General features: G+C 42.1%; 4 protein-coding genes across 8 annotated transcripts in view; all 4 read left to right on the top strand.

The window, feature by feature from the left end:
* LOC113156607 (polycystin-1-like) overlaps positions 1–9,192 on the top strand; it is a 46,363-nt gene extending 37,171 nt beyond the window's left edge. Inside the window, exons 33-41 of the mRNA XM_026351842.1 lie at positions 4,648–4,802; positions 6,036–6,236; positions 6,524–6,698; positions 6,783–6,965; positions 7,013–7,034; positions 7,378–7,521; positions 7,616–7,802; positions 8,062–8,173; positions 8,285–9,192. Coding sequence (XP_026207627.1) covers positions 4,648–4,802; positions 6,036–6,236; positions 6,524–6,698; positions 6,783–6,965; positions 7,013–7,034; positions 7,378–7,521; positions 7,616–7,802; positions 8,062–8,173; positions 8,285–9,184 — 2,079 coding nt within the window. The 3' untranslated portion in view covers positions 9,185–9,192. The remainder of the gene's footprint in view (positions 1–4,647; positions 4,803–6,035; positions 6,237–6,523; positions 6,699–6,782; positions 6,966–7,012; positions 7,035–7,377; positions 7,522–7,615; positions 7,803–8,061; positions 8,174–8,284) is intronic.
* An 818-nt stretch (positions 9,193–10,010) lies between these two features.
* LOC113156375 (pepsin A-like) lies at positions 10,011–12,604 on the top strand. Its single transcript, XM_026351481.1, has 9 exons — positions 10,011–10,363; positions 10,446–10,596; positions 10,688–10,805; positions 11,050–11,168; positions 11,348–11,544; positions 11,658–11,774; positions 11,878–12,019; positions 12,158–12,256; positions 12,348–12,604. The coding sequence occupies exons 1-9, from the start codon at positions 10,308–10,310 to the stop codon at positions 12,483–12,485; spliced, it is 1,137 nt and encodes a 378-aa protein (XP_026207266.1). The 5' UTR covers positions 10,011–10,307; the 3' UTR covers positions 12,486–12,604.
* Positions 12,605–13,234: 630 nt separating this feature from the next.
* On the top strand, positions 13,235–15,217 carry LOC113156434 (PI-PLC X domain-containing protein 1-like). The gene is made up of 7 exons (XM_026351583.1): positions 13,235–13,368; positions 13,498–13,614; positions 13,799–13,923; positions 14,005–14,136; positions 14,246–14,407; positions 14,496–14,679; positions 14,799–15,217. Exons 2-7 carry the CDS (start codon positions 13,506–13,508, stop codon positions 15,023–15,025), a joined length of 939 nt encoding a protein of 312 aa, XP_026207368.1. The 5' UTR covers positions 13,235–13,368; positions 13,498–13,505; the 3' UTR covers positions 15,026–15,217.
* A 6-nt stretch (positions 15,218–15,223) lies between these two features.
* Positions 15,224–26,502, top strand: part of spata20 (spermatogenesis associated 20) — a 29,949-nt gene continuing 18,670 nt past the window's right edge. For 4 of the 5 annotated variants that reach the window (XR_003298301.2, XR_003298302.2, XM_026351579.2 and 1 more), the window contains exons 1-12: positions 15,224–15,499; positions 16,263–16,394; positions 16,476–16,540; positions 16,659–16,813; positions 16,909–17,052; positions 17,181–17,382; positions 17,472–17,602; positions 18,672–18,776; positions 19,361–19,435; positions 21,053–21,265; positions 21,500–21,692; positions 22,834–23,002. Coding sequence is in view for 3 of the 5 variants with exons in the window: in XM_026351579.2 (XP_026207364.1) it covers positions 15,321–15,499; positions 16,263–16,394; positions 16,476–16,540; positions 16,659–16,813; positions 16,909–17,052; positions 17,181–17,382; positions 17,472–17,602; positions 18,672–18,776; positions 19,361–19,435; positions 21,053–21,265; positions 21,500–21,692; positions 22,834–23,002 (1,763 nt within the window). In the remaining 2 variants the exon portion in view is untranslated. Of the gene's footprint in view, positions 15,500–15,525; positions 15,643–16,262; positions 16,395–16,475; positions 16,541–16,658; positions 16,814–16,908; positions 17,053–17,180; positions 17,383–17,471; positions 17,603–18,671; positions 18,777–19,360; positions 19,436–21,052; positions 21,266–21,499; positions 21,693–22,833; positions 23,003–26,502 lie in introns of those variants that run through there. The other variant, XM_026351581.2, reaches the window with a different exon arrangement.

Below are 26,502 nucleotides of genomic sequence, written 5' to 3' on the forward strand. Positions count from 1 at the left end.
TTGTTGACTTGTTCTGGTGTTTTAGGTCATACAGAGTTTTTCCTGAAGATCTTTTTTTGACACACACATAGTTCAATATGGTTTCATCAGTCCACAAAACATTTTGACAATACTGCTGTGGAATGTCAGTGTGCTCTTCAGGCGTGCAGCAACGTTTCTTTATAGTAAGCAGCGGCTTCCTTTGTGGTGTCCTGCCATAAACACCCTGCTTGTTCAATGTTTTACTTACTGTAGACTCATGAACACAGATGTAAGCCAGTTCCAATGATGCCTTTAATTCTTAGCTGTCACTCGGTGTTCCTTCTTTACCTCATTAATGAGTGATTTGACTGGCTGTCCACTTCTTGGTAGAGTAACCACAGTCCTAAAGTGTCTCCATTTTTAGATTGTTTACCCTTTAACTGTAGACTGGTGAATTTCCGGTCTTGTCAGTTGTAGTATCTCTAATCCACACCCTCAAAATATGTTTTTTCTTATACTAACACCTGACTCCAATCAGCTTTTTTGAGGTCATTATTCAAAGGGTTCATATACTTTACATACAGAGCCCAGGCTTCAGCCCAATACAGATGCTATGGAACGACCTTAAGAGAGCTGCACACGAGATGTCCAAAGACATGACAGACATGACAATGACAGAGCTAAAACAGTTCTGCCTGGAAGTTATAATTCCTCCTAAACAATGTGCAGCTCTGATCCACAGCTAAAGGAAGCGCCTGGTTGTGGTTATTTCGGCAAAGGGGGGTCAACCAGTAATTAATTCAAAGTTTTCAGTTACTGTACTTTTTCTACTAGCACTATGAGGTTTTTATGGTTGTTTATGGTTGATGAAAGATAATAATGTTTTTCGTGGTATTATTTTAGTCACGTCATATTTGTTGACTTAGATGAATATCAGATCACATTTTATAAAATGTCAATACAGAAACCATGAAATTCTTAAAGGTTCACATACTTTATACTTTCGCGCCACTGTATGTTTGAATTCATGAAACACCAGACTGTGTATGATGGAATTGATTAATGGTGCAGTGTGACCCACCAGGCACTACTGCACATGTTGGCATCAGTCTTCACGGTGTGAACAAGAGTGGCTCTCGCCATCTGCAGAGGGATGGAGCTTTTCAGCGTGGCAGCCTGGACCAGTTTCACCTGGAAACTGACGACAACCTGGGAGAAGTTTGGAAAATTCGCATTTGGCATGACAACACGGGTACATCCAATTACAAAAATATATACTTTAATGGTTATTTGGTGTTGTAGAGCTTAAACCTACCTCCTCACTCGTATGTGTATGTGCAGCTTCAGTCTTTATTTTATACTTTTTCAGGTCTTGATCCGTCCTGGTACGTTCAGCATGTGGTTGTATGGGATACCCAGACAGACCACATGTTCTTCTTCCTGCTGGATGACTGGCTCTCAGTGGAGAATCACAGAAATGGCACTGTGGAGAAGGAGGTTCTAGCCTCATGTAAGCTTTTACATATTTATATATTGTCATTGTCATCATCATATTATACTGTTTAGAATTTATTTAAAAAGCAGCCTAAAAAACTTGTAATTCCACATGAAAAACATGCAAATGTGCTTTTCCGTCATGTACATCCACTTTTTGTTTACAAGAACATCATCATGTGTCATGTATCTCTTTTGCAATGCTTTCCTCCATTCTGTTTATGCTCCTTAGGTCCCGAGGAGCTTTTTGAGTTTAGGAGGGGCCTCACCTCTCAGCTGATGTTCGGGATAATGGAACACCACATGTGGCTGTCGCTGTGGAGCGCCCGTCACACAGCCGTTTCACCAGGGGTCAGAGGGTTACCTGCAGTGCTATCATCTTGCATCTTTACCTGGCACTAGGGGCACTTTGGTATGGGGCTGTGGGCACCAAGGGGCACAGGTAATCATAGAGGCAGGTAATGAATAATGTAGAAAATGTTACAGTCTTATACTATTAGTCCGTTTTAAATATATAGCTCAGAATTGAACACGCATTGCAGCCTGTCAGCAGTTTTTGCAGAGCTGACTGGGTAAACATTTGTTTCCCTTTTGCTCAAGTGGTCCTGTGTCAGCACAACTGCTGGTTAACATGGAGACGGTTGCCGTGGGGATGACTCTTGCTTTGCTGGTGTTTCCTCTCCAGTGTTTTCTCTGCTTCCTGTTTAGAAAAGCTCACAGCCAGGTAACTCAACATAAATCCATTATACATTTCACTGCTGTTAGACAATCTGACATGAATCTGTGTAAAATTATGATATATTAATTTTAATAGATGCATACAGTGGGGGATTGTTCTTATCTGTTCTTACATGTACTTCAGTCTTTAGCTAATAGAGGTCATTTACAGTGAATTGTTGGCAAACGTAAAGCTTTGTCAAACAGTCTTATCTCATACAGACCATATAATGTAAGTGAGTGTTTCCCCACTGAATGTACACATAGCAATGCTCATGCAACAGATTTGTGTTTATGCCCATATATCTGTGGTATAACCTAGATAACTGTGGACATGTCAGTTCCTCCCTCTCCTGTTGTCACCTCTGTGGAGATGGATGTCTACCTTGGCCAATCGGAGCTCTCTGGCCCCTCATCCTGTCTCTGTCAGACTCCTCCGGGCCTGTCCGGGACACTTCCACATCTGTGAGTGCACACACACCTGCGCACGCAAACACAAGCAAATAGTTGTTATTGTACTCTTTTTTTTGTCTTCAAATCATATACTTACGCATATATAACATATTTAAGTGTTCTTCTGATTGTCCCTAGTTGCTGGAGAGCAAAGGGCTTGACTCCAGTATCCTGGACTTCTGGGCTGCTTCTGGCTTGGTACCTCAGACACACGGAGCAAGTGAAGACAAGGGTGCAGAAACATGGTCATCCTGTGGTAGCCTCCTCAATCTACCTCTAAGCTCATGCCCCACCAAAATAACCACAGCCCATGACCTTGGCAAAGCTTCACCTGTCCTGGGTTCTTCCCGCCCACTGAGGAGGAAAAAGGCCCTGATGGAGCTGTGCCCTGTCTCACTTTCTTCCCCTGACACACCCTCTACTCTTTTCCCTTCACCTTGCCAAAATTACCTTTCACAAGATTCTACTAACTCCCCTGCTGCACCAGGCCAGAAACCTCCTCACCATGAATGCAAACCTGGTCCAAGCACACAAGCACAATTTGACAACGTTTCTGACTTTGTCTGGTGAGATACTGTTGAAAATAAGCGAATCAGCGATTCAACATTTACAGTATTGTTTTTATTATTATTGTAAAAATCTAAATGTCTTTACTAGTAATTGCCTGATTGTGCATTTACTCTGTATCCTTGGTGCCAGAGGAAGATCTGCTGATGTCTATAGCAGCAGCAGCAGAGGACCCAGTGGATTTGACCAAAAGCACTCAGACAGTGGCTGGGACTCCCTAGAACCACGTCCTCACTCTCTACCACGTACGCTTCTGGCATGAATCTTGCAAACGCCATTTCATACTGTGTTGCACAGTGTTACTGTGATTTTGTCCTTTTCAGCTGGAGCAACTCTTGCAGCAGCTGGACAGATCAGAGTGAGGATCGGTTCCTGCATGTTGCAGATGTCCACAAGCCGGATCCACAGTCTACACTCTACAAGTGTGCATCTGTACTGTCTGTGAACTCAGTGGCCAGTACCTTCCTGCCAAGTCCTTCACCCGACTTCACACGCTCCTCTTCCACTACACGCATAGGTACTAGACCATTAATGCCCAACCACAGACCCACAGCCCATCACATTAACTTCACCATTTATTTTGAGCTGTTTCTCTGCTTTCTTGATAAATAGCTTTCATAACCAGGAACTTGTTAAAGTACAGCTCACTCAGTATCTTTGTATTATCATCGTTATATTAGTCCATTTCAAATCAGAAATAATTTTTTTCTACTGTTGTTTCAACTTCACAAACAACCCACTGCCCCCTGACAACTGTATAACCTGGAGCACAATTATCCAGAATGTTTCCCACTGTACTCAAATTGTGATACCCAAATAATATGTTTTATTTACATCTGGTGATGTTGTGTGACTACTGTTTGAGAAATGTGTTATTTAATTCCTCCACCCTAGGCGTTGCTCGAGGTCCACCCAGCTGGCTGCTTCCTCCCTGGGCACTGTGTGTTATTTACTCCCTGGTGGCTGTGCTGTTGGGAGCCTGCCTGGCTGTGATCGGACTCTACGGCAGCTCCTTCTCCAGAACGGTAGTCCTCATGTGGCTGGTATCGGCTCTCTGCGCCTTCCTAACTTCTGCACTACTGCTGGAGCCTCTCAAGGTGAGTTCAGACGTGTCTTCTAATGGACTCTGTTTTCAGATTCCTTTGGTCTGCATCTCCATCTTCTATACTTAGGTGTGCTCACAAGCCTTGATCTACACAACACTGTGGAGGCCTGTAGATCCAGAGGTGGAAGAACAGCTGGCTCAGGAGACCACAGTGGTGAGGGCATTTGGAGAACACTGCAAGAAGGTTCGACCGCTGTGTGGCTATGGGCTGCTGCAGGCTAAAGAGGAGGCCCGCAAAGTCCACGCTCTGAGATCACTCATGAGGGTGAGAAAAAAACAAACTCTAAAATGAAGAGCCCATTTGTTTCCACAAGCATCACATTTTTTGTACATGTTCCTATTTTCTACAGCACTGTGTCTGCCAGCTGTTATTTTTGTTGCTTGTGCTGATGGTGAACTACCAGGACAGTGTGGAGCAGAGCCAGGGCAGGCTGCTGCACTCTGCTGTCAGACGCTGCCTTCATACAGCACTCCTGGGGGTCCCTAACCTCGCCTCACTCAGAGAGTAAGAGCTCCGTTCTGTCAAAACACTACATTACACCAAACACAGCTATACACACACACACACACACACACACATGCACAAACCCTGAGCAAACACACTAGACATGTTGGTTGTGATGACATGTTTTGACAAAGATGGTCTTTGTCAGATGTGCATATGATTTTCAATGGGCAGCATCAGTTGCAGTGCAGATCATGTTACTGTATTAAGAGAGCATTTGAGGCATGAGGAAGCAAAGCTGTCAGAAATTCTCTCTGTCATCTCCATAGTAATGAAGTTAATTCGGCACATAATTAAATCTTTCACCTTTATTGTTCTGTCTTTTATTGTAAAGCACTTTGTGATGTTTAGTGCACACATGTATAAACACCTTTATTTATATTTAAGTAAAGTAAATATTAAAATATATAAATACAGTGGCAAGAAAAACTATGTGAACCTATTCATGGTTTTGTGCATTGATTTGTTTTAAGATGTGATGTTCTGTGATCTTAAGAAAAAGTCAAGAGTATTAAGAAGTATAATGTGACTAAAATAATAACACAAAAAATTCTGATCTTTCAAGTCTTTATTCAGAAAAACCATAACACCTAACAGTGCTAGTGGAAAAAGCATGTGAACCCTGTGTGTAGATAAAGATAAAGATCAGATCATATCTTATGACAAATCAATGCAGAAAACCATGAAATTCCAAAAGGTTCCCATACTTTTTCTTGCCACTGTATAGAATAGGCTAATTAGAAGACAACTTGTAGACACACTGAAAAATTCTAATACAGAGGGCCTTTGAGCATATGGTCATCATCACACTTACTGTTGTGACATAATCAAAACCAACAATACAGTATCTCTCTCAGCCACAAGCCCTGGATGAATACACACTACTTTTAGCTAATTTGTTGGGGCCTGTTTTCAGCTGTGGATTATAAAACATTTGATGCATAAAATAATAAACTACAGTGTCTGATTTGACTGTAATAAAGGAAAATGCCATCAAGTGAGTATGGCTTAGTGATGTGGTTTGATAAATAGGGTTGAAACGTTTGGAGTCAGAACGGAGTAGAAATGTCCTTGTTTTCCATGAAAGCATACTTGTTGTCAGCTGTGTTTAGATAATTGGACAAAAGAGTTTTCTAAAAGATATGTACATATATTACTTATATATTTTAAAGGCAACAATCTTTAAGCAGTAGTGTACAGTCACAAACCTGTTCTCATTCTCTCTACATCCAGCTGGTCTGATGCAGAACGGTGGATCAACCACACCTTGGTGCACAATCTGCACCAAAACCCTTCACTGCGTCTCGTTGGTTTGCCGCAGCTGCGGTACACTCACACTCTCGGCCCCATGGCAAGTGTCGTTCTGGGAAACAGCAGCGTAATGACACGCCGGCTTCTCGCTGACCTGCGAATGGTCGACTGGAGCACGAAGATGTAAGTGGATTTGTCTCAGGAACATGCTGAGTGCGCATTCATTAACACTTTTATTTTCCAGTGGTTCAGCTGTTGATTCCTCTGAGAGCCACAGCCACATTACTAAATGTAATGAGCTATGTCACACCATTATAACTTTCCAAAAAAAAGCATCTTTTCTTCTGAATCAAACGTTTGGATAATTTAGAATGAATTTTTATAATGACATTCATACAAAGTAAAACTCATCAAGACTACATATATAACACAATCAATGACTTAATGCTTTCTAATTGGGTGTCTTTCAGGTTTAAAACGGTCTCTATTGATTTTACACACTACCACAGAGAGTCTGGTTTATTTGTGTGTGTATCCGTACAATTAGTATGGGCTCTCACGCAAACACTCACTCCCTCCCTCTCCATCTATCCCCTCCTCATCCCTTCATCTTTCTCCTGGCTGGACCTTCAGACGGTGCTTATGGTAACGCTTCATAGTACATTTTCAAATTAAAATCAAAAAAATGAAGAGTGTTACAACAATAATTAAAATTAGTTTTTACTGCAGGTTCTTCTCTTTATATCTGCACTCATCATCTTGTTTGGAGAGCTGCGATCCATGGCTACTGAGCGTGCTCACTATCTGCGTCAATGCAGACACTGGCTCCAGCTCCTCCTGGCGTTGTTGTCGCTGGCAACAGCTATCCTGCAGCTCTCCTTCCTGTCACTTGCTTCTTCATGTGTTTCCAAGGTACATAACGGAAAAAGGGTTTTTCTGCCACCTAAGTGTAAACTGAGCAGGTCCTTTGTTGTGTGTTAGCCTAAGTGGCTCCTGTTGTGACAAATGCTCTCTCTGGACTTAAAGTTAGAATAATGTTGTAGTAATTAAAGGTGACTATCAAAGTGAGAATGACTATTCTAGTTAAAGTGTGATGATCCTAAAATAATCTTTCTGTACCTTTCTGTAGCTTCGGTCACAACCAGACAACTTCGTCAGCTTCCACGGCGCTGCCCTTATGGCACAGAGGTCTTCTCAGTGCGCAGCCGTCCTGCTAACTGTGCTTGTTCTGAAGGTAAATCACAGCTCTGGTTCATGATTATGTAACAACAGTGGTCCACAGCCTTACCGCCTCTAATGAATGTCTACTCGTTTGCGTTGCGCTGTGTTCCAGCTGCTGAAAACCTTAAGGTTTGTGCGGAGGTGGGTGGTGATAGGCAGAGTGTTGCAGAGAGCCTGGAGGGAGCTGTGGGCTCTGTCTGTTCTTCTGCTGCTGCTGCTGCTACTTTACACTCACCTTGGAAACATGGTACACAAAGAAACATTCAGCTAAATTAAATGGTTATAGAGTAGAGATGTATTTGATATATGTCTGTCTTTGTTCCAGCTCTTTTCCCATTCAGTGGAAGGTTTCCTGTCTGCACATGAGGCCAGTGTCTCCGCATTGACCATCCTGCGGGGCCGAATCGCTCTCCATAGATTATGCAAGATGCACCCAGTCCTGGGCCCTCTCTATGGACTACTAATGGTTGGAGCAGGTTTCTGGCTCTTGGCCAGACTCTGTGGCGCTGTTCTCATTCAAAAATACAGGTACACCATTAAAAAAAAAGTTTTAGCATTTGCTGATTGAATTGAATGTCTAAAAAACTGATAGATATTTTAAACAAAACCACGGATGTAAAGCTCTGGGTGGCATTAGACAACAATCCAGGGTGCTGCTAACATTCATGTGCATTCCAATATGAAAATTTGCAGATTAGTGATATTGTAATCCATCAAATAGTTGTGTAGATGTATAATAATATTGTATTAAGTCGATTTCATTGCTAACTGTTGCTGTGTTCCAAAGGGAAGAGCGTGCTGAGCTGTACCATCCAAACATTGAACCTCAGGACTATGAGATGGTGGAGTTTTTCATTAAGAGACTTAAGCTGTGGATGGGACTCACCAAGACTAAAGAGGTGAGTAGCATATTATAAATAAAGAGTACACTGAGTATTGGACTGTTCTCAGATCATCTCCTGTTGTCGATTCCACACATGCATTGTTTTTTTGTTTGTTTGTTTTTTCAGTTCAGACACAGAGTGACATTCGAAGGCATGGATATCCCTCCTTCCAGATCCTCCCGGGCATCCCATCTTTCCACCATCTCATCCACCCTTCCCTCCTCCCGCTCCCCTTCCCTGTCCTCCTCACTTTCATCCCCTCGTTCCCTGTGGTCAGCTCTCTCTGACTCAGAAAACTTGTCTGTGTCAGAGCCCGGATTTGATGTCCAGCCTCACTTGGACCGCCTCGTGCCCCGTGTCACTGCACTGCTGTCTCATTTTGATCGGGTCACCAAGATAACCGAGGACGTCCACAACCTGGAAGTGAAGCTAGAGGAGGCTCAGGCCAGAAGAAGGAAGTTGCAGATCAGTCACAAGGAGAAAGGTGTGGAGAGACTCACAGAGTCAGAAAATCCAAAGGAACACGAAGGAGAAGGAAGGGCGACAGAAGAAGTTAGACACAGGAAGATGGGTGTTTTTTACCCCAGGCCACGGTTTTCCCTCCCATCCTTTTCATGTAATACCCCCACTCTCCACTCTTCTGCTGCATCGATCTGCATCTTCCTCCGGACACAGAACTCCTACTCTGAGTCTGATACAGTCTTGCCTCAAGTATCTAGCAGCAGCCCCAGTTCTGAAGCAACCAAATCTGAATCGGGAATCTGTGGTTTACAATCTGCTGGATCTCCCGCAATTGGACAGTTTCCCAGGAGGAGAGCTTGGCATTCTGGGAGCTCCCATTCAGCCGACGCAGCTCGAAGAGCCTTTCTGTTCCCAGGAGGAGCTGTTCCATGTGGAGAAGAACATTTAACACTGACAAATACCAGACCCAGGAGTGAAGAGGGGGTAAAAAGGCGTATCAGTGATGGAGTCCCAGTGAAGAGGAAGGCCTGGATCTCTGAAGGACCAGAGACTGAGCAAGGCTAACCATGTGTTTAGATCCTATTCAAAACATCTCTCCTCTAATCCTCTAGCAGAAAAACTGCAAGTCAAAGCAGTAATAAAATGTTCTATGTTTAATTTGCAGTCACTATTTTACAAAAGGAGGTCCCTCGACACTGATCAAACAAGGCTTTGATCTCTTTATCAGAATATGAGTTCTTTCAAAATAAATTCCTTTTCTTGCTAAGTAGCGTTTAGTCCTCTCCTTTGTTGCAAACTCAAATTGATGAACCAAAAGTTGCTTATTTGTTTCATTTTCACTGTTATTTGTGATCACACAAGTATTCTTCACAATATCATATACCTGTGAATGCTAACATACTTTTGCATATAAATAAAGACAAGTGACCATGTGGTCTGACAGTGGAGGCATGTTTCATATCTTTTTTATTTTTTTATAGAACAGTACCGTGTGTACTTGTGCATTTTTATCACTGTGTTTGCTTTAAATGATAACATAGGCCTATGATATCTGTATCACGCTGGTTTATATTATTTTCTATATAAAGGAAACCGCTTAGTAGATGAGAAATGTGATAATGCCCTAAGACAACACTGTTATCGCTCAGACCAACATACTAAGGTGACTGAATGTGCAAAGTTCGAGTTCACTGCGTGTGGACAGTACATTCCGTTTTTTATTAAATGCAGTTGGTTTTATTATGTTAAAACACTTTATTAAAGTAAAGGGTCAAAACAAAAACAGAGGAATTACAACTTTATAAAAGTCACAGCAGACCTGCTGCATCAGATTGTGCAGATGTGCTTACTAAAGGCCACTGAGTGTATGTTAAGTTCCACAAGTTCTTGTTCCTTTCTTTAATCATATGATCGACATTGTCTTGAGGTCAGTGATTACTTTTTATAAACTTATCTTCAATTATTTGCAGTGGAACTTATGTGTGTACATTGCCTTATCATTACGCAATGATAAAATGTCAGTCCAGCTGTATAAAGGAGGATGTATGCCCGACTGTCGGCACTCAGGTTGTGGAGTCTCCAGGTGAGTGTGGCATACTGTACTTCAGTGTTTCAGTTTGACTGCATCTGGAATATCATTGTGATATGAGCCTAATTTCTTTTTACAGTCGATAGCATCACCGTGACAATGAAGTGGGCCTTTGTTGTGTGTGCCATGGTGGCACTGTCTGAGTGCCTCATCCAGTAAGTGATCCGCTGTCAGTCTCACACAATTATTGTTTACAACTTGACCTAAATTAAAATAGCTCACTCTGATGAATCACAGGGTCCCTCTGAAGAAGGGTAAAACTGCCAGGGAGAGCCTGGAAGAGAAGGGTCTGTGGAACGAGTACAGGCTCAAGTATCCATACAACCCCATGGCCAAGTTTGACCCGCGCTTTGCCGTGGCCAACGAGCCCATGACCAACGATGCTGATGTAAGTAACAGCTGCTGAAGCTTGAACAGACAGCTTTAATTACTACCTCACCTGTGGTGGTGTAATCTTTGTGTCTCCTCTTTGTCTCCAGATGTCTTACTATGGAGTCATCTCCATTGGAACGCCTCCTCAGTCCTTCAAGGTCATCTTCGACACGGGCTCTTCTAACCTGTGGGTGCCCTCCACCTACTGCACCAGCGCAGCCTGCAGTATGTAAAAGAACTAATGCACACATAGACCTTTGGATTGAGGTTGGAGGGGCTTTTAAAGAATGAAGCTGATTTTTAAATGCAGGACAGGACAATGCATAACTTGAATTTTCTAAGGGACACAGCTGGGCTTCACATTTAGCGCTGTCAGTGTCAGTGTGACCGCTTTATGGCCTCAAACTGTTCCCTATTGTTTCACATTTGGCAAACATCAGTAACTTTGCTCCCATCTATTCCCTCCTAGACAACCATAACAAGTATAATCCTAGCACGAGCAGCACCTTCAGATACAACGGTAGCCCTCTTGACATCCACTACGGCACGGGCAGCATGACTGGCTTTCTTGCATATGACACTGTGACGGTGAGAAATAAAAGAATCAAGAATCACTTTGAACAAGGAAATGAACTTTTATTTATCGTTCTACAACGCTGATTATTACGTTATCTAACTATGTTCAAGATGAAACGTATGAACGAAAATCAAATGAAATGATTTTAACTCCCTGTATTAAATGCACATTCTTTGCGTTTGGTCGTCAGGTGGGAGGTCTCCCTGTGACAAACCAGATCTTTGGCTTGAGCGAGACTGAAGCTCCCTTCATGCAGTACATGGTAGCTGATGGTATCCTGGGCCTGGCCTACCCAAGCCTGGCCGCCTCTGGTGCTACACCCGTCTTTGACAACATGATGCAGGAGGACCTGGTCAACCAGGACCTCTTCTCCGTGTACCTGAGCCCGTAAGAAGATCACTTTACAGCATCAAACTTTTACTATGCAAACTAAAACTAATTCTGTGTCGGTGGCTCATTCTTTATGAAGGTCATCAGTAAGTTGTCACTTTCCTTTGTAGCAACTCTCAGCAAGGCAGTGTGGTGACATTTGGTGGTGTTGACTCCAGCTATTACACTGGTCCCATTACTTGGATTCCCCTCTCCAGTGAGCTGTACTGGCAGATCACGGTGGACAGGTAACAAACATCATGGACACAGCATCAAATGTCCTGGACATGTATCCAGACCAAAGTGATATTGTACCATCTGTTATCTGTCTTCACCCTGTGTCCCCGTCAGTGTTACCGTCAACGGGCAGGTCGTGGCCTGCAGTGGTGGTTGCCAGGCCATTGTGGATACTGGCACTTCTCTTATTGTTGGACCTCAGAGCAGCATCAGCAACATCAACACCGTGGTGGGAGCTAGTAGCCAAAATGGAGACGTAAGTGCCAAAAAAGACTTGTTGGTTGACTGAATGAGACTGAGATTTCTGCAGTGTCATGCTGAGTAAGTGAGTTGAACAATTGTTCGTATCCTTTCATTGTTTTCCGTTCACTTTCCCCTTTTTTCCTTCTGTCAGTATGTTGTCAACTGTAACAACATCGGCCAAATGCCTGATGTGACCTTCCAAATCCATGGACAGGAATTCACCCTCCCAGCCTCTGCCTACGTCCGTCAGGTAAGCGTTTTTTTTTTTAGACTTACTATTTCCTCACTATATTTGACCACTGTTTGAAATTGTTTTCCTGTACCCTCTCCCCCACACACAGTCTCAGTACTATGGCTGCCGCACTGGCTTCGGCAACGGAGGCGACAGCCTGTGGATCCTGGGCGATGTCTTCATCAGACAGTACTATTCCATCTTCAACAGAGCCCAGAACATGGTGGGTCTGGCCAAGGCTATATGATCGACCTGAAGTGACCCCATCCAGAAGTCTTGCGACAATCAAATAAAAAATCTTACAGTAGCAGACTTTCCAATGGTGTGGTTTCAGTACTAATGTGTAATGTAATGACTGAGACTTTGTCTTTTCCTCCTATTGACATTTCCTTAAATTCAATAAACAAAAGTTAAATTACTTTGTTTTTTATTAAATTGTGTACTAAAGAACGCACAACGCAGATCAGTGGCTTTGTAGCCACAATTGTTAATAATAGGATAATGGTGAATATCAAAATAAAACAGTACAAGTAGACACGACTCATAAATTCAACAAACTTCAAAATAAAACTAGCCTTGAGTACTGTGGTCTTACCCTGACACTTTGAAATGCTGGAAACACTTGACTAGTTAGGTGTTGAACCAGGTCCATCCTGTTCTGAAGTCAGAGCAGGAGCTGTTGGCTTAGAGCGCCAACTCTCACGTTGTTTCCTCCACTTTGATGAAGCTCTAGTTAGTTAACCTTTGAGCCCAGACTATTTAATCACACATACTGTCGGATGATTAGCATGTGTCCATATCGACACACAGCAAGAATGCAGTGACAAAGCATATGCATGCAGAGTCATGCCCGAAGCCTGGCTTCATTTACTAACAGCAGGTGAACTGTAATGGAATGAGCACCGTATCATTTTTATCTACCTGTTCTATTTTTAGATTTCCTTGTGCATAGTTTAAGAACCAGTTTGACTGGGGCACATTCATTTTTCTCTCGGACCATTGTGCTGTGAAGATTAGTTTTAACGTGTGAGCAACAAAAGGCTTTTTGACTTTTATGGCTACGGCAGTTCTGCAGCGACACCACTGAGGTACTAAAGAAGTTAAGGAGGGCTGGGGATCAGTGTGGCAGGGTGAGTGTGATTCTCTAAACCTTTGACTTTAATACGTGCTCTATATTATGTGGCAGCCAAATTATTGACAGTCACAACCACTGTATATGGGAGCTGACTTGGATTTTTATTACTTTTATGCTTTTGTAGAAATTCAAATGTCTGCAAACGGCAAAGGGAAAAGAGGTGTCACCCGCTACAGTGACTGGATGATGCAGCTGCCACCTGAACTTCACAACATTCCTCTGTTCAATCTGGCCATACCAGGTATGAAGCTGGAATAATGAAACCGCCTGCAGTGCTACTGTTACATTACACTTGACTTGACTGTCATGAAAACAACGTGTGGAGACATTTCCCTCAAAGCTGTACAAGTACAATACTGGAATAAATGTTTTTTAGTGTTATGGCAACTATAGATACACCATATCATGTGTTTGTGAATTCCTAGGAAGCCATGACTCAATGAGCTATGATTTGGACAGCAGCTCATCTATAATCGAGCCTGACAGCCTTAAAAAATTCAGCAGGTTGTGCTGTGTGCGTAAAACACTGCTCAAATGGGCGGCCACTCAGGTACGTTCTGCCACAACTCTCTCGATGTATTTGTGCCTTTCAGAACTAAAGTGTGGGGTGTTTGTTCGACTTGTGTTGCAGGAAGACACCATTACTAAGCAGCTGGATGCAGGAGTTCGTTACTTTGACCTGAGGATCGCTCGCAAACCCCACGACACCAACCCCACCAGGCTGTACTTTTACCATGGGCTGTACACGCGGACTGATGTGGAGGTAGTCAGAATGATTTATGAGTAATTAGTGTTTTTATCATGTGCTGTAAACTTAATCAAAGAAAGTATACCAGCTGTATGAAGACGTACCATTCTGCCACTGTGACCAGAGTGTTCTCAAGATGATCAATGACTGGGCAGAGAGGCACCCCAGAGAGATCATCATCCTGGCTCTGTCGCACTTTAAAGGGTTCGATCAGAAGACTGAGCTCCACAACCATCTTATCAGCTTCATCAAGACCTTATTTGGAACCAAAGTCGTACTGAGAGGGGTAAAGTATCAAACACGGTCTACTGTGTGATACTGTATGAGAGTTACACTGCCTATCTGATAAAATGAATATATATGTTTCACAACAGGTCACCCCGACCCTGAGGAGCTGCTGGGATCAAGGCACAAATGTCATAGTTTCCTATGACTATCCAGCAATACATGACTCTTATATGTGGAGTAAAATATCTTATTTCTATGGCGACAGTATGAAGATTGCACGGGTTGAATCTGTACTCAGTGAGGTTTTGGAAAAAACGAGGCCTTCACATTGTGAGTTTTCACTGATCCCCAGTTGTATGTTGTTACTGATGACAGACACCTTTTCAAACATGGTTTCCTGTTCTGTGACATTATTACTCAGCATCATTACTTTGCCCGTGACCCCACAGGTTTCTTTGTATGTGGCCTGAACTTGACGCTGCCGGACGATGCCAGGATATGCCTGTACGTCCTTCGCCTCTGTGACAGCTTTGCCAATGTTGTACGGAGGAGCCTCCCGAGGCTGCTGCTCTGGGTGAAGCAGCAGGGCAGCAGAAAACCCAACATTGTGGCCTCGGACTTGGCAGGTCGGGAGGATTTTGTGTCAGCGGTTATCCAGCTCAATATTTCAAAATAAGTGAGGGCACAGTGGACACTGCATCCATCCATCCATATAATATGTTTATGATTATTATCCTCATGCAGTTGTTTGTTTCTTTTGTTGTCTATAACACAGTGTTACTGTCCCACTGTTTTTGTAAACAGCTGATTGGTGAGGCGCCACCATGTGTCAGTTTGTGGTATTACAATAAAGTGCAGTGAAACTTCAGCCGGACCTGTCTCAGCCGTCAACTGTTTACACTGTGTGTCCGCTAAGTCGCTAACGTTAGCTTGGCCAAACAAATGAGCAGCGACACGCTTGGTGAATTAGGATGTTAAGATTAGCATGGCGTCGGTCGACGTCCACTAACAGCCGCGTTGGGCCCGCTCGTGTGTTCAGTGCGGCTTTGCGGGGAGCGGACAGTCCGCAGCAGAGGAGTGTGAAACGGAGTGGGCCCCCTCCAGGAGCCAGGTCAGCGTCTGTCCTCGTCCAGCCGGCCCGCGGCCTCAGGTAAAAAGCCTCTAGTAGCAGCGGCTAGTAGCAGCTAACGTTAGCTGCACGCTAGCTAAAGTTGTCCCAACACGCAAACTTAACTTGTCAACCATCTTGACGGCGTCACACAGTTTGACAAGTAAACAGTTTGCAGCATGACGGTAAGTTTCTGTGAAGACGGATCTGCTTTTGGACGAAAGCTGTGTGTTACGCGAAACCCCAGTAGATAAAACATACAATTAAAGATACAACTATTATTTGTTATTGTCAGCAAGCATCCCCCTGTGAACAAACACATTTATCCAAGGTCTAAATAGGTCATATTTGTATTCGGCACAGATGCAGAAGTCATAAAGCAGAACTTGTTTCTAATAAATTGCCATAAATGTGAACTGCTTTGCGTGGAAGCGTTAACTTATGTTTGCTAGCTAGCATCATAGTCAATGTGTTTTAGCGTTACATGTAGATTTAACAGTTTAAATCCATGTGTTGTATCCTGAGGAACTAAGTAAGAGTAACAGCACAACTCTGTTTATATTTAACACTTGCTGTTTAATATTAATATTAAGCACATTTGATCAGTTATTTGGCCATGAGGAGGTAACATGAAAAAAACAAAACAAAAGCATTTTCCTGCATATACAGTAATTATTAGGTTTACTAAAAGGAACATGCCTGTGAGATGTTCTTTTATCACTGTGATGCACAAGATGAATATTTGTCTACAGTGTTATAAACAAACAGGAACTCAGATTGTAAATATACATGTTTTTGTGTCCAGTATCTCTGTTTCTATGAGCATGGCATCAGGGGTTGAAGGTTCATCATCCTCCACCACTCACAGACACACCAACAGGTTAGCTAAGGAGAAGTCGCCCTACCTGCTGCAGCATGCACACAATCCTGTTGACTGGTATGTGAGACTGAACTGCTTTAAACACAATATCAGCCGATGTTACTTGTTCTGTGCTAATCTTTGCAATCTTTGTTTCAGGTATCCTTGGGGACAAGATGCTTTTGACAAAGCTAAGAATGAGGACAAACCCATCTTCTTATCCGGTAATGGGACAATGTCACAGTAATATTTCAATGAGAGTTTCATGCTGATTGACTGTAATTGCTCTTTTACTGGAAGTAAAACCTTTGCTGTGTATCTCTGTCTTTACCTGACCATCAGTGGGATACTCAACATGCCACTGGTGTCATGTGATGGAGCGGGAGTCTTTTGAGGATGAGGAAATTGGAAAATTCCTTAGCGACAACTTTGTGTGCATTAAAGTAGACAGGGAAGAGAGACCTGATGTGGACAAGGTCTACATGACGTTTGTACAGGTGTGTGCACGTGACTGTTTCATTCACAGTTTCTCACTCAAGCCTTGTTTCATTTTTCTGTGCTAATATTTTCTTTTGGTTGCTAATGTCTACAGGCAACAAGTGGAGGTGGAGGTTGGCCTATGAGCGTGTGGTTGGCCCCTGAACTTAGACCTTTCATTGGGGGCACCTACTTCCCTCCAAGAGACCAAAGAGGAAGACCTGGACTCAAGACAGTCCTCAGCAGAATTACTGAACAGGTAAAACCTGCGTCTTTGAAATGACATGTTGCGTGTTGAATGTTTTAAGTTTTGTTTCATCGGTTTGTTTTGCCTTGTTGACAGTATTTGTTTACCTACTTATGATAAGTGTGACTATCATTTCTCAGTGGCAGAATAACCGCACGGCTTTGGAATCCAGCGGAGTGAGAATCCTTGAAGCATTAAAGAAAGGCACGTCCATCGCTGCAAACCCTGGAGAGAGTCCTCCCCTGGCACCAGATGTAGCTAACCGCTGCTTCCAGCAGTTAGCCCATTCCTACGAGGAGGAGTATGGAGGCTTTAGAGATGCTCCCAAGTTCCCCACACCAGGTAGACACAATAAAACCCTGTAGGCTTCACCTACCTCAACACCGCTAGTTCTCACTCTTTCTCTCTGCCCTTGTCCCTGTCCTCCATAGTAAATCTGATGTTCCTCATGACGTACTGGTCTGTGAATTGCTCCACCTCAGAGGGGGACGAGGCCCTTCAGATGGCCTTGCACACACTCCGCATGATGGCGCTGGGAGGCATCCATGACCACGTGGCACAGGTTCATACATGTGTGTTGTAGAAACTATTAGTCTCCTGATTAAAAATGAACAAACTGAAAATTAATAGTAACTATATAAATATTTTAGTAGTCATCTTCACACTGCTCATTCGAGGCAGCTTCACTGTGTCAAGGTATAAGTGTGAGAAGTTATTGTAAGGCTGATGGCAGCCTGAAGTGTTGGGGGCAAATGGGTGTTTTTCCTGGGAGACTCCCACGTTTACTGGAGGAGAAACAGCATTAGCGACATGATTCAGACTCAAGTACAGTTGTCTTTGTACTTTGTGTTAGACATGTTAATGATTACAGGTACATTCAGCTGCTTTTCACCAACATGTATGAGCTGTCAGACTTAACGAAGGACAAACAGAGAGCCTGTCAGTGGACCACTATGACATGTAAGTGGTTGGTTAAAGGTAGCAGAGGAAGGTGGTCAATTCTCTGGTGACCCAGCCCAACCAGGTGTGTGTTATTTATCTTAACCTGACCTTAGTCATACTGGAACCCTTATGTCGTAGCAGTTCTTGAGTCTCTATTTCCTTCAACTGCTCACACACGTAGTGCGTGTGAGGAAGTTTATGATCACGTTGTGTTCGATGCACATCAACTTTCCTTGAGTCCAAATCATAAAAAGGCAAGCAAAAGATCAACATTGCTTCTCCACCATTATTATTTTGAAAGCAATGTTCAGTTGTCGTGCGTGTTAATATGTCACGTTAACATCAAACCACTAATACCCCTTGATACCTAAAACACTCTTCTGTGTAAATAGGCAGAGGCAGAGTGGGAAATTAGCATCATTAAGTGCCAGATGCAGGTAAATATTGAGATGGCCGACTTAGTTGAGCCTGGTTCTGCTGGAGGTTTCTTCCTCTTAAGGGAGTTTTTCATTGTGAAGAAGTTAAAAAAAATTTAACACATCACACCAAGATGAAGATGTGCTCAGTTCTTTTAGTTTAGATATGTTTGAGTAATAATAGAAAGAGTTTGGCTGGTAACTGGATTAAATCCTTCGTAGTACTGTGTATACTGTATCACGTTAATTTCTTTCTGTGTCTCTCTCTCTCAGGGTTTTCATCGTTACTCTACAGACTCCTCCTGGCATGTTCCCCACTTTGAAAAGATGTTGTATGATCAGGCTCAGCTGGCTGTAGCCTACATAACTGCTTCTCAGGTGTGTGTGTGTGTGTGAGACTGGTTCTTTATCTGTGGCTGTGTGTGTGTATTTCCCTTTCTGTATCTGACAGGGTAATTATCCCTTCATCATTCTGTGTCTCTCTTACCCAAGTAATTTATTGCCATATTAATCAGACAGAAAGAAACATTAGTGTGTGACTGAGTAACTTCAGAGTAAATACAGTCGCAGTGAAGATGCTGTTGCTGTTACACACATCACATGTATTTTATAAGGATTACTTTGATTACTATTTATGAAAGGAGTATATTACTTCAGATTGATTTTAAAGAGGACCTGCTGTACTGTGAAGCCCAAAGTTTTTAGTTTTCTCTTGAGTGTGTTTCTCTGAGTGTGGATGGAGAAAGAGAAACGAGAAGTTAATTAGGTCAAAACAAATACGAAGACAAACTTAAATACATATTAAGCACATGTTTGTGCTTAATGAGCGTATATGGCTACCTCAGCACTTTCATTTCACACTGCAGGTAATATGCAGCATATAAATCACATGAAGGGATCTTTAAGGTTATGCTAAGGTTGAATCATGGCTCTTATGCAGGTGTGTGTTTCTGCTTTTCCAGGTATCAGGTGAGCAGCTCTTTGCAGATGTTGCCAAAGACATACTGCTCTATGTCTCCAGAGACCTGAGTGACAAGGTGAATCATCTGCAGCCTTGTTAGGACTTCTGTCTCTGTGTGTGTGTGTGTGTGTGTGTGAGTGTGTGTGTGCTATCATTGTGAGGACCAGCATGAATTTTTAACTATTGTACTAAGGACATTTTTACAAAGTGAGGACATTTTAGCTGATGGATTAGATTGCATGGTAACAACAGGAAACTCATTAAACAGAGCTATAGAAACTGTGGTCTATTGTTACAATGTCTGTATCTGCTGCTGACATAGCACAAACATTAACTCTAAATCCCACCAGTGGATAGTAATTGTTTGAGGACAAGGGGCGAGACCCCGTTGACAACTGGTTTCTTAAACCCCTTGCTCTCATTTAAGGGTCAACCTGCCCTTTTGATTAATGAGCCGACAGCAGAGAAAGGGGCAGACAATTAAAAGCACACTCACTATAATCATATTCTCCAAGATTTATTGCGTAATTATACGCTAATGAATTAGGGCTAAAAAGGTAATTTTCCAAAGACTGGATGTTTCTCTGTGCTAGAATTGGTGGGTTCTTCCATCGGTGATGTAGACTCCTTGAGTTCTCATCACGATTGAAGAAATACTGTTCACTGTTGTGTCTGGGCCCTTAGAGAGCACTGAATGACACTCTTCAGTCAGGCCTGTTCAAAGTTTTAAATTGACTATGGATTGAGTACTGCTAGATTTGCCATTTTAACACTTGTGAACCAAATGGACCAACACTGTTGCGTTGTTGTGCTGTTCTACTCGTTGGCAGCAGGTGCGTTGTCTCTGTAAGTAGGTTACATAGCAGCAGGTCAGGGCTTTCTCCATCAGAGCAAAATTTGTCTCCCAAAACATCTATTGCAATCTGTAATATTGTGCAAAAGAAAGTGCAAGAATAACTGAAAACAAACATTTGACAAAACATTTAGATCCAAGCATGATCATCTGAGTTTCACACTGAATAATACTCTATGTATTTATAAGGAATATCATTTAGTAAAATACCATTTAGCTTCATTAGATAATGGGAATCTCACAAAAAGTAAAATACTAGACAATAAATCCCCAACCAGACGAGGCAGATTGCTGTCCACCCTTAGCCCCTTTCTGCTGGAGGTAATGAGTTTTTCCTCTCCACTGTCTCCCGGGGCTTGCTCTAAGGGGATCTTAGAGAGTTCTGTGAGATCCTTACCTTACTTCTTAAAGTGTCTTAAGATGATTTTATGGTGATTTGTCACTATATACAATCTACAATGATGTGATGTCTTCAGCTTGCATTTATCAATCAGAGAGGCTTTAACAAAAAATGCTAATGAGTTTCCTCATGGGAAGTGATATGATATGGTGTGCTATGGTACTATGATATTTTGGCCTCTGCCAGTATCTTTTGATCTGCTTCTTGCAAGTCCTCCATGTTGGTAGTTTAAGTGGTAAGTGTAAGAGACAATTGTTGAGTCTTAGAAACTTCTGATCTCAAGTTATTTTTATTTTTTTGACTCGTGAAAGGCTACACATATTTAAATTTTTATATAATTTTTATCTTCATTGTTGTTTAGAGCTGTCCTCTAAACAACAGTTATCTCACAGTTATCTTCTTGTTCCTCCTCCTCTGTTCCTGTGTATTCTGTGAAACAGTCAGGTGGGTTTTACAGTGCAGAGGATGCAGACTCTGTCCTAGCATCAGGGGGGCCACAAAAGCGTGAGGGCGCTTTTTGTGTCTGGACCGCTTCTGAAGTTCGGGATTTGTTGCCAGATGTGGTGGAAGGTGCCACAGGAGCTGCCACGCAGGCAGATATCTTCATGCACCATTATGGTGTCAAAGAGCAGGGCAATGTTGCTCCCGAGCAGGTAATTGATTTTCATTATGTTCAGAAAATCAAAATTCTGTATTTATTTAGACAGATTATTAAAAACATAACATTATCCCATAGAGTACAGACGTAGTGAAGACTAATTATCAAATAATAAATTGTTTTATTTTATCCAAACAGCATTTTGAAGTGTTATAACTGGTCCATTAAAGCATTAACATGACAGCTGTTGCAGTCAGTGTGAGCTCATTTCTGTACTGTGCGTTGCCAGGACCCCCACGGGGAGCTGCAGGGCCAGAATGTGCTGATTGTGCGTTATTCAATGGAGTTAACGGCTGCTCGCTTTGGAGTCAGTGTCGAGAAAGTCAATGAGCTCCTGGCCTCTGCCAGAGCCAAAATGGCTGAAGTGCGAAAGAGTCGGCCACGTCCACATCTGGACACCAAGATGTTGGCTTCCTGGAATGGTAAAGTCTAGACAGGTTTACACTGCAGCGATTCATTATTAGGTGCATCCTAATATCTTTGTCTTTGTAATGCAGATGAATATGCTAACTAACCTACCAATGTTACTCAGGCTAAATTATGCATGTGCATGGTAATTGATACATTCAGCTAAGTAGAAATAGGCTGTATAAATACTGTCCTCGCAGCCTGACCTCGTCAGCGTGATCTCAAAATAATTTAATGAGGTAGAAGTTGAGGAGATGGTTTTTCACAATGCACTAGTTTTTCAAGGATACCGTTCTATGCTTCAAAGTGCAGTGTCTGTAGTGCTCTTTGCCTGTCAGGATGTTTAAATGTCCTTTGGTGCAGGTTGTTAAATCACCTGATAGACTGGTGATAGGGTAAGTCATCACCAACTGTCGTCCTGCAATTGGTTTGTTTCACATTAAACTTGAATTGCTCATTTGCTTGCACACGCGTGTCCTCCTGTAATCCAGGTAACAGTAAATCAATTCTAAAGATGTACTACTGTAAGTTTAGATCAACCACACACATCACGCTTTCATACCTGACACATTTACAGACACTTTCTTTTCTGCTGTATGAAAATATGTGTAGATCATTATAGAGACACTAGTTCTCACTTCAAATTACTGTGATGCCAATTTGGACACTCCTCAAAATTGTCCAGCACATTGTCTCACATGTGATTAATTACAAGAACTAAAAACGAAACCGCACATACAAACACGTGCATACACCCACAGATTTGGCTCCCAGGGCTCATGTCTCGAGACACCGTGTTAGTAAAGTAATGAGGCCGTGGGATCCCAAGAACTTTCCAATTAGACACAAGAATCTCCCTCTCCTCTCTAATGAAGAAACCCCTCCATTAATCACCTTGTCCTCGGCTGCAGCGCTTTAAAGACCAGGTTGTACACTCACACACTTTGATATGCTACATGAAAGCAGAGTAGAGGGAAAGAGTGAGGAAAGAATCTTTGTAGAGACAGAAGAGAGAGCAAGAAAAGTTCAGAGTGGTGCAAAAGCATTACTAAGCTAGGACTGAGGTGCAGCTACACATTGGTACCCAAGTAGAGAAAAGACATTTAGCTACACCTAATCTTTCCACCACACCCACCTGTACTCCTTCTTGTTCAGGCCTGATGCTGTCGGCCTACGCTCGAGTTGGAGCTGTGCTGAATGACAAGGTCTTGCTGGAGAGGGCGGTGCAGGCTGGCAACTTCCTAGAAGAGCACCTGTGGGATGCTGAACAACAGACCATTCTCCGATCCTGTTACCGTGGAGACCAAATGGAGGTGCAACAGATGTAAGAGAGTGATTAGTTTTTCTGTCCCTGCCTAGTGTCTATACTTTCTCATTGAGGTGAAAAGCCGTCTCATACAGGATTTCCCCTGTCACTTTTAAATTGTTTGTGTTGCAGCATTTTGGGTGCTCAACGGCGTAGTGACAAACAAGACACAAACAATAAGTTAGCACTGTAAAAAAATGACTGCCATAAATAACGCACACATTAGCAGTACACACCAAGAGCTCCTCTGATCTGTTACATTGTGATTACCTTAAAAGTCTTATTCAACTCACACTTTAACTATAGTGGCATCTGGCTTGACGCAAACGTGGCAAACACCTGAACACTGCAGGAGAGAGTAATTGTAGGCATCTCCTAGCTCTGTACCATTCATGTAGAGAAATTTGGTGACTCTTATAACCTTATACTGTTAACGATAACTCATACGCAGTGTGTGGAACTGAAGTGACATTCATTACAAGATAATTTGTTAAAACATTTCAAGATGCACTTGCATTGTTTTGCATTTTGTGACTTTCAGTTAAATAAAATACTTTTTTGAGTCATGTATTACATAATTGAAGATAAAAGAAAAAAAAAAACAAACCAAAAAATACACAACACAAAAACACAAAGAACAACTAGCAAGATAAGGCCTTTTGAAGAAAAGGAAAAAAAACTCAACATAGTTCTGTTTATTCAAGAATTTACATTGGCACCACTTTCAGCAGATGAAGGGATTTTCCAGTGTGCGCACGTAAAATTCAAACAAAGCAGGGACCTGATTGACAAGTGGTCACGAACTCAACAGGGTATCTTTAACAGTTTTCACTATTCTGTCAAGTACCATGAACAGAATTACAGTAGACCACTGTGTTGGATTACATGACAACTCGGTCTCCTTTTCTCACAACTGGGGAAAAATGTATTAGTACTACGGTCTAAATGTATTAGTATGTCCAATTCCACAATGAAAGAAATACTGTGGCAAATTCAAAAGGATACTGTACTCCTGTAGAGTATTATAGCACAACTCTTTATGCTATAATACTGTACAGGAGCATTAACCAGTTGTTGTACAGTGCTGGGATGACTGTTTATATGAAACAGGAAACACGGCTATTGGGATAAATCAGGTTAAGAGAGGAAATCAGAAAACATGCTCACTGTTCACAGCACTGCAGCAATATGGTTACTGTAAAACTGCATTTACACACACCAGTCAATCATATCTCCCCTCTGTCATATATTCGAAACAAGATTGACAGTATTTTAAGTGGATTACATAACGAGCATGTTGGATGACATAGGAAGTTGATACCTGGAGACAGCATTTGAATTAACAGCACAGAGGAGAGCCTCTAAGAAGGCACACTTCTTAAAGAAGGTTCCTGAAACATCACAACATGTACAGACACACAAATACACAGCCTCCTGTTGATTGCACCACCACCACTCCAGGCGTCCTCGTTCTGCTGGCCAGCCCCGTGCCCTAGTTACTGTGAATGAGTGAATGTGAAATGCTACCGAATCAGCAAAAAAAAAAAAATGTGCCAGGAGTCCCACAGCACACATGATGAAATGCATAGAGTTTAAAATGCCTGTATGAACACACGCACACACACACACACACACAGACTCAAGCCTAAAAACTCTGGCCTTGTTCCACAGCTCGTGTCTCATTCATAATTGTCCAATTCAAGATGTTGTCAGCACTGAGAATGCTTACCAAAGGTCTCCTTTTCAAGCCTGGTTTAGTTTCTATTCATGAGTAATTCACTCTGTCATGACAGTCACATATGGGCCATGGACTAATTTACCAGGACGAATGGTGGGCGCGCCAACTAACTGGGTTAATAGGCTGTGGATGTGCTGAGCAGCTGATACCATAGATTTTCAGTGGCTTCTGCCTGGCACTGTGTGATAGAGACTCCTCTCCTCAGGGAGCAGAGGGAGGCCTGAAAGTGGTAGCACTTAAGGTGTTCTTATCCCTCAATCTTAATCTTCAGCAGTAAGAAAAAGTAAGTTTCTGCATTAATTTGTCATAAATGTGATCTGATCTTCATGTAAGTGAAGATTATTAAAAATATAATGTGCCTAAAATAATAACGCATAAGAAATTCTGATCTTTTATTTTGATCAGCAACCATAAAAACCTCAGATTGTTGTTATTATTATTATTATTTCTATTGAATAAAAAATATAATATACTCTTGGCTCCACCAGAGATTACTTGTCAGCTTGTTTTTCTGCAGATTCTTTGAGGTGAAGTATGTGCATCTGCTGGTTGTTTACTTTTGCCAAGATGTGGTGGCTACTGCAGGGCGAGCTAACGAAGCATCATCCAGGAGCTTAAATGAATGAACTCCTATCACTGTGTTTTTATGAGTAGTAGAGGTTAAATGGTCTGAAAAGTGATGATGATGATTATTTCTAACGTACTCTCTCAATTACTCTAACCTGTGCCCGAGTGTGTGTGCATAAATAATTGAGTCTTAGAAAGACAGCAGCGGAGAGTCTCTCCAAAGTCTGTAGGCAGCACAAATCATATAGGTGAAATGTCCACGCGCTAATGCGCCATCAGGCTGACAAGCACTGAGTCTACAGTGTGTATTTGTAGGTGTAAAGGTGACAGCTTGGTACCTGAAGTGTAGAAGGAGAGTGAGTCCATAATAGAACTGGTATCAGAGTTTATATTAATGCAAGTTACTAAACTGAGTCTGCAGCCATCATCTGCAGCTTAAAATGAAAATTTGAAACGGTACTATTGACCATGTGGAATTTTAGCAGGGTTAGAATGAATCCAGTTATGATTTTATCCCTAATGAGTACTCCTGAGAGTTTTCAAAAGTCTGAGGCTGTCGTCACTGTCTGGTCCACCTGAAGCTCCAAGTCTATGCAGAGTAAAGCCAGTGGTGACACAACGCTCCTCTATGCCGACTCGTTCTGTTCCTTTATGAGGTCTAGTTTACAGTATGGGCCTAGCATCCATAAGGAATTATTTCATATATATGCTGCATCTTAAATACAATTTTTTTGTTTTTTTGTTTCTATTTATTAATTTACTGTCTACATTGTGCATTTGAGAAATAAAGCAATGCTGAAGTACAGTGTGCTATCAGATCAGTAAGCATCCTTTTGGCCTATATTATGTGGTTTTATAAAATGAAAGAAGAAGGATGCAGCAAATTTTCAAAAGAAAGCAAACATAAAGTATTAAGAATCACTGCATGGACCGGAGCACAAGGAGCAATTAGATGAGAAAAGCGGGAATGTGAGAAAAATTTTAAGGGTCTCCAGACCGTCACAGGAAAACAAGACCCAGTTATGTTTTCTGACTAATGAGTCAAACGGGGAACTTTGTCAGGGTATCTTACCATTTTCTCTGTCTTTGCTCTGTCTCATGTTATTTTAAATACTATTACATGTTATTTCACATGTAATGCCACAACATAATTGCTACAGTGTATTTTGTAGCATAATCAAACATATTAAGTTATTGTCAGCTGAAGGTTCAC

This window comes from Anabas testudineus, chromosome 19 (genome assembly GCF_900324465.2).
Source record: "Anabas testudineus chromosome 19, fAnaTes1.2, whole genome shotgun sequence".
Taxonomy (NCBI): Eukaryota; Metazoa; Chordata; class Actinopteri; order Anabantiformes; family Anabantidae; genus Anabas; species Anabas testudineus.